This window comes from Malurus melanocephalus, unplaced genomic scaffold (assembly GCF_030028575.1).
Source record: "Malurus melanocephalus ecotype Western Australia unplaced genomic scaffold, MMel_1.1 scaffold_771, whole genome shotgun sequence".
In the NCBI taxonomy this organism is placed as follows: Eukaryota; Metazoa; Chordata; class Aves; order Passeriformes; family Maluridae; genus Malurus; species Malurus melanocephalus.
Genome location: NW_026624003.1, coordinates 212,555 through 218,785, shown reverse-complemented (window position 1 = coordinate 218,785; position 6,231 = coordinate 212,555). Strand labels below are relative to the sequence as shown.

At 66.7% G+C, this 6,231-nt stretch overlaps 2 protein-coding genes across 2 annotated transcripts in view; one reads left to right on the top strand and one right to left on the bottom strand.

Annotated features, from left to right (window-relative positions):
* Positions 1-1,713, top strand: part of NCAN (neurocan) — a 7,542-nt gene extending 5,829 nt beyond the window's left edge. The window contains 6 exon segments of the mRNA XM_057385011.1: positions 12-103; positions 216-374; positions 464-546; positions 629-773; positions 1,227-1,409; positions 1,507-1,713. Of these exon segments, the coding sequence (XP_057240994.1) occupies positions 12-103; positions 216-374; positions 464-546; positions 629-773; positions 1,227-1,409; positions 1,507-1,655 (811 nt within the window). The 3' untranslated portion in view covers positions 1,656-1,713.
* A 1,679-nt stretch (positions 1,714-3,392) lies between these two features.
* Positions 3,393-6,198, bottom strand: HAPLN4 (hyaluronan and proteoglycan link protein 4). Its single transcript, XM_057385013.1, has 4 exons — positions 6,080-6,198; positions 5,413-5,775; positions 4,658-4,960; positions 3,393-3,730 (listed from the first exon to the last, which is right to left on the bottom strand). The coding sequence occupies exons 1-4, from the start codon at positions 6,195-6,197 to the stop codon at positions 3,393-3,395; spliced, it is 1,122 nt and encodes a 373-aa protein (XP_057240996.1). The 5' UTR covers position 6,198.
* Positions 6,199-6,231: the final 33 nt, after the last annotated feature.

The window sequence follows — 6,231 nt, the reverse complement described above, 5'->3', positions numbered from 1 at the left end:
TGCCTGTCCAGCCCGTGCCAGAACGGCGGCACCTGCATCGACGAGGTCAATTCCTTCGTGTGCCTCTGCCTGCCCAGCTACGGCGGCAGCCGCTGCGAGAAAGGTGCGGAGCGGCCCCGSTGTCGCCCCCGGGCCCGGGGACAGCCGGAAAGGGACACAAATCCCGCCCGGCGCCGCTCGCTTCCTCCGCCGCCACTGTCGCCGTGTCCCCGCAGACACGGAGGGCTGTGACCACAACTGGCACAAGTTCCAGGGCCACTGCTACCGCTACTTCGCCCGGCGGCGCTCCTGGGAGGACGCGGAGCGCGACTGCCGGCGCCGGGCCGGGCACCTCACCAGCATCCACTCGCAGGAGGAGCACAGCTTCATCAACGGTGGGCTCGGGGGGCACCGCACCCGCACCGCCCCCTCCCCGGGCGCCCCTCGCCCCCTCCGTGCGAGCCGCGGCTCCCTCTCCCCGCAGGCTTCGGCCACGAGAACACCTGGATCGGCCTCAACGACCGCATCGTGGAGCAGGACTTCCAGTGGACCGACAACAGCGGCTTGGTGAGGGGCTCTGGGGGCTGCGGGTGGGCTCGGGGGGCGGCCGGGGGGCGCCGGGGGTGTCACCCTCTCTGGTGTCCCCCAGCAATACGAGAACTGGCGGGAGAACCAACCCGACAACTTCTTCGCGGGCGGCGAGGACTGCGTGGTGCTCGTGTCCCACGAGATCGGCAAATGGAACGACGTTCCCTGCAACTACAACCTGCCCTACATCTGCAAGAAAGGCACAGGTACGGCCCCACCCCACAGGTCCCGGTGTTCCCATCCCGCAGCCCCCGGTGTTCCCGTCCCGCAGCCCCCAGGCCCCTCCTCATCCTCACCAAACCTTTCCCAGGCGAACTCCGGCAGTTCTTCCCTAATTCTCCGTTTTTCCTTTCTTTCCCTCCCTCAGCACTCGGATTTGTTTGATTTGCTCCCATTAAACCCATTAAATTCCCATTTCTTATCTCGGGAACTCCCATTAACCTCCAGCTGCTCCTCGCGTGCTCCTCCCCGCCCCGCGCGCTAATGACGCCCCAATAAGGCCATTAATTAACGAATTAAACCCGGGGGACACCTCGCTCCTGGAGCCACCAGTGGCAGGGCGTCCCCAGGGCGGGACGGAGGATCCTGGGGGGTCCCGGACGGGTGTCCCTTGTCCCCTCGCAGTGCCAGGGGGGTGACAGCGCTCCGTGTCCCCCCAGTGCTGTGCGGGCCCCCCCCGGAGGTGCCGAACGCTTTCCCGGTGGGAAAGAAGAAGGAGAAGTACAACATCCACTCGAGCGTGCGCTACCAGTGCCAGGAGGGCTTCACCCAGCGCCACGTGCCCACCATCAAGTGCCACAGCACGGGCAAGTGGGACCGGCCCAAAATCCTCTGCACAAAACGTGAGTGGGGACGCGGCGGGGAAGGGAGGGGATTGGAGGGGAGGGGGTGAGACCGCGGCTCCTGAAGCCCCCGCGCCCCCCGCCTTGCCCCCGTTAGCCAGGCGGTCGCACCGAGCGCGGCGGCACCGGCGGCACCGGCACAGCCACCCGCACCACCAGCACCAGCACCACAAACCCCGCAAGGAGCGGCGAAAACACCGCAAGCACCTCCGGCTGGACTGGATGGAGGAGGGCCACTACTTCTGAGCCGGCGGCGGCCACAGCACAAGGGTCCCCCGGGGGATGCGGTGACAGCCCCCGCCCCTGTCCCACCCCGTCCCCCCTCTTTTATAACCCCCTKTCGGCTTTAGCTCCTTAGGATGCCCGGCCCCGTAGGGAATAGGATCCGGAGGGGGCGGCTGCGTGTGCGTCCCCAGCCCTCCCTGCATGTCCCAAGCTCAGCCCCGGCCCGGGCGGGAGCCCCCGGCCCCTCACAGGGACCCCCAGCCCCGTCCCCGCTGGGCTCTGTCCCTGTCCCTGTCCCCAAATCGGGGTGAATCAGCGGCCCCCGGTCCCACCTCGGGTGGTTCTGGTTTTTCAGCAGCGCCCCAATTTCCCCGCCCCAGCACCCCGGGGCGTCCCTGCGGCCGGGCCGGGGGTCGCGGTGCCTCCCGGGCCRTTGTCCCCTCGGGCCGGTGCGTTGGGTGTGTCCCCGTTCCCGCTCGTTTCGGGTCCCCGTCGGGTGATGTGTGTGTGTGTGTACGGCGCTTTCTGATCTCTGCTGTTTGCGACGTGACTGCCGTGTCCCGACCCCTCCCGACCCCCGACCCCCGACCCCTCCCCATTTCTGACTCTGCCTTTCTGTACTGCTGGACATTTTAATAAATTTTTTTAACAGTTGAGCGCCCCCGACYCTGCTCCTTCCTGGGGACCCCGGGACGCGCCCCCTGCGCGGTTCCGCTCCCCCTCTGCTCCTCTCAGCCCTCGGCATTTGCTCGGAGCGGGCCCCGATCCTGTCCCGGGCTCCCCGGTGAATCCCCGCGGCGGCGCTGCCATCTCTGTCGCTGTCGCTGATCGCGGGTTCCCCTCCAGATGGGAGGTGCTGATGGATTTTTCGGGTGGTTCGTGCCTCAGTTATCCCCCCTCACCCACCCCCGAGGCTCCGCTGGCCCCGCCACCCACGGTCCCCGCTGTCCCCTCCCGGGGCTGGGACATCCCGGCACATTTTTGTTTTTCCGGGTCATTAAAGGTRATTTACGGGCCGTGCTCGGCTGAGCCGGGCCTGGAGGATGCCCCGAGCCCTCTCCAAAGCCCGGGGTCCCCATCCGTGTCCTGCCACCCCCACGGCGGCCCCTGGCTGCTGCCAGCCCCGAGTGGCTCTGCTGATGCCGCTCCTTGGATCTAATCCCGATAAATCCAAGGGTTGGGATGCTCGGAGCGTGCCCAGATCGCGCTGGGAGTGGGGACGGAGCAGCCCCGGTGTCCCCGAGATGCCCCAAGGACACAGCAGAGCCCGGCTCAGCTCTCCAAAGCGGCCGAAGCTTTTATTTCATCTAGGTCCAGGGCTGCCAAAGCCTGCGGCCGGTGCCCGGCTGGGTGGGCGCAGCGCCGGTGCCCCCCGGCCCCTCCCGCTCCGGCCCCGGCCAAGCCAAGCGCGCAGGAGCTGCCCCGGCACGAAGCCAAGCCCGGTGCGCCCGGKCCCTGCCCGGCGGGATTTGGGGTCCCGGCGCCTCCCGGGGGGACAGCGCGGGGTGAGGATGAGGAGGGCGGGCCCGGCCGCCCTTCAGCGCATGCAATGGGCGCATCGAGAAGCGAGAGCTGCGAGGAGCCGCGGGTCCCGGCCGGGCTCAGCAAACCCTGTCCCTGCCGCCGCCTCAGCGTCCCCCGGCGCCACCGAGGTGACAGCCCGCCGTGCTGGCGCGTCCCCAGCCCCCGGCAGGGGCTGCCCGCAGCTCCCCGCGCTGCCCCGGCCCGAGCCGGGGGTGCTGCCCACCGCCCCCGCCCTCACACGCGGTTGGGGTGCCCGCCGCCCCCCGGCCCCTTCCCCGGGGCCCCGCCCGCCTTCTGGAAGCAGTAGACCCCGAAGAGCTTGTACTTCTTGTCGGGGAAGCCCAGGTTGCGCACGCCGGGCTCGCGGCCGCCGCAGCGGGCGCGGGGGTTGACGATGGGGTAGCGGATGCTGCCGTCCTCCAGCCAGCCCGCCTCGCAGCGGTCCAGCAGCTGGATCTTCCAGGCCGCGTACAGCTGCCCCACCTTGGCCACGGCCGCGCCGTTGTTCTTGCACGCCTGCACGGCCTCCGAGTAGCTCAGCTTGCGGAAGGTTTTCAGGAAATAAACTTTGCCTAAAGGGGGATGGAGCGGGGGTGTCAGCCCTGGGGGTCCGGCACGGCCGGAGGGGAGCGGGGGTTCGGGGGTGCAAGGGTTGGGGACCCCCTGAACACATTGGGGAATTGGAGAAGGTGGGAGGTTCCAGCCCTGAGGATCCCCCAAAACATTTTGGGGAGTTTGGAGAACCCGAGGGGTTCCAGCGCCTCCAGAAGCATTTGGCAGGGCGGGAGAACACGCGCGTACCGGCCCCGCAGACCCCGCAGATCATTTGGGGGGCTGATTCACCCCCGGGCGSTGTCACCCTCCGCTATTTGTCCCTCCTGCCACCGTTAAATAAACACTGCCGGTCCCCCCGCGCCCCCCGGCTGCGGGAGGGATTCACGGAGCTCTCCCGGCTCCCCTCTGCCTCATCCATCACCCGCCTGTGCAGCTCCCTCCATCCCCGGCTCCTGCCGGGAAAGACGCTTCGGCAAAAAAAAGATTTTTCTTTTTTTTTTTTGCTAAAAAAAAGATTTTTTTTTTTTTTTTCTAAAAAAAAGAAGACATTTCTGCTAAAAAAAAGAGGGTTTTGCTTACAAAGAGGTTTTTGCTAATAAAATTGTCAAAACAAAAAGCGGTTTTGGCTGAAAAAAGAGTTTTGCCAAAGAATAAGAGGGTTTTGCTCAAAAAATAGAGGGTTTTGATAAAAAAAATGTGTTTGCTTTAAAAAAATGAGGTTTTTATTAAGAAAAAGGAGGTTTCTGCTAAAAAAAAAATAAATTTTTGCTCAAGTTGGGCGTTCCAGCCCCAGAAGTGATGGGGACGGGTGTTGGGGGCCGCAGCTCCAGCCAAGGAACCCAGGAATGGACTCCCAACGCGGAGCATCCCCCGCTCGCCGCGGGAATCCCTCCCCCGCATCCCCAGCCCGGCCCGTGCCTCAGTTTCCCCCGCGCCGCGCTCACCGTTGAGGTTGGAGGTGAAGCAGAAGGCGTCGTAGTGCTCGCTCTCCTTGTGCCGGTAGCCGTAGTTGCGCACGCCCACGGGCGTGTCCTTGCGGCCGCACTCCTCGCGGGGCCGGGAGATCGGGTACTGCACGGAGCCGTCCTGCAGCCAGCCCGCGTTGCACCAGTCCATGCCCTCCAGCCAGGCCTGGTGCAGCTGATCGTGGGACGCCAGGATCCCGTCCTGCTCCAGGCACGCCTGCTGCGCCTCGTGGAAGTTGAGCGTGTAGCGCCCGAGGCGCGGGTGGTACGGGAAGATGACGCCTGAGGGGGGATGAGGAGGGGTCGGTGTCCCCTCGGGGCTGGGGACAGCGGGGGGACAGCGCGAGGCGCGGGGATGGGAATTGTGGGGTGGAAACGCAGCCGGGACGAGCTCCGGCTCCGCGAGAGTTCCCGGAGACCGCAGGGACCCGCAGGGACCCCCGGCCCCAGGAGCTTCTGCTCTGGGATTTGGGGTCATCAGTGGTGCCCCGCCACCCCCAAACTGCGCCCCCCGAGCTCCTGAAAAAGGGATTCCCCGTTCCGCAGCCCCGGCGCYGCCACATCCCGCTGCCCGCGTGCTTTACGAGCCCGGGCCACCATCAGTCCGCGGCCTTTACGAGCTGCCACCCGCGAGCCGGCAGCGACCGTAAAACCCCGCCAGGGCGGCCATAAACCACGGCAGAACAAGCGGCCCCGAGGAGCCGCGGGAAGCCCATCCCGGCCGGCCCGGGTACCTTCCAGGTCCAGCTTGACCATGCCGGTGTCGTCCTCCAGCTCGTTGGTCACCTCGCACTCGTAGCGCCCGTAGTCCTGCAGGGTGACGTTGCGGATGATGAGGGACGCGTCCCCGACCCCGTCCTCCTGCAGGGCCGTGCGGCCCCGGTAGGACCCGAACGCCCTCCGCGCCTTCCCCAGCGCCACGAACACGTCCACGAAGGCCATGGGCTCGGTCACTTTGGTCCACTTGAGGCGGATCTCGGCCGGGTCGTGCGCGGTCACGTCGTAGTGGTAGCGGCAGGGCAGGATGATGGTGCCCCCGCGGTGCGTCACCACCTTGCCCGGGGCTGTCTGCACCACCACGGCGCCGCTGTCACCCTCTGCCAAAGGGACACGGAGCTCAGCCTGGCCGCCGAACCGGGGCTGCCGCCGGGAAAGGGACGGAGAGGGGGCGAGGCAGAATGTGGGGACATTTTGGGGGGAAATCCTYTCTTTTGGGGGATTTGAAAACGCTAAGAGGAGTTCGGGAGGGTTATGGGATAATCCCGYTCCCTGGGCAGGACAGGAGGACACGAGGGACGGATGAGAGGCCCGGAGGTGTTTGATGGGTGTTAAACGCAGCGAGCCGAGGGCTGCMGGGGGTTCCCCGAATCCCACCCAGCCCAGGGTCCCGTCCCCACTCACCCATCACATGAACCACCTTCTTCCTGCCCCGGCCATTGAGCAGCGCTTCCGAGGCCACAACCGCGGCGAGGAGCAGCAGCGCGGCCGGGCCGGCGGCCCAGGGGCTTGGGGGGCGCATCTGGGGGGACAGCAGCGCCCTCAGCACCCCCAGC

What these genes read in the sequence shown, in the direction of transcription:
- HAPLN4 (XM_057385013.1), bottom strand. Translation starts at nt 6,197, where the DNA reads ATGCGCCCCCCAAGCCCCTGGGCCGCCGGCCCGGCCGCGCTGCTGCTC. An exon ending in GAAGGTGGTTCATGTGATGG is followed by an intron (nt 5,776 to 6,079) that starts GTGAGTGGGGAC and finishes TCCCTTTGGCAG; the next exon opens with AGGGTGACAGCGGCGCCGTG. An exon ending in GGTCAAGCTGGACCTGGAAG is followed by an intron (nt 4,961 to 5,412) that starts GTACCCGGGCCG and finishes ATCCCCCCTCAG; the next exon opens with GCGTCATCTTCCCGTACCAC.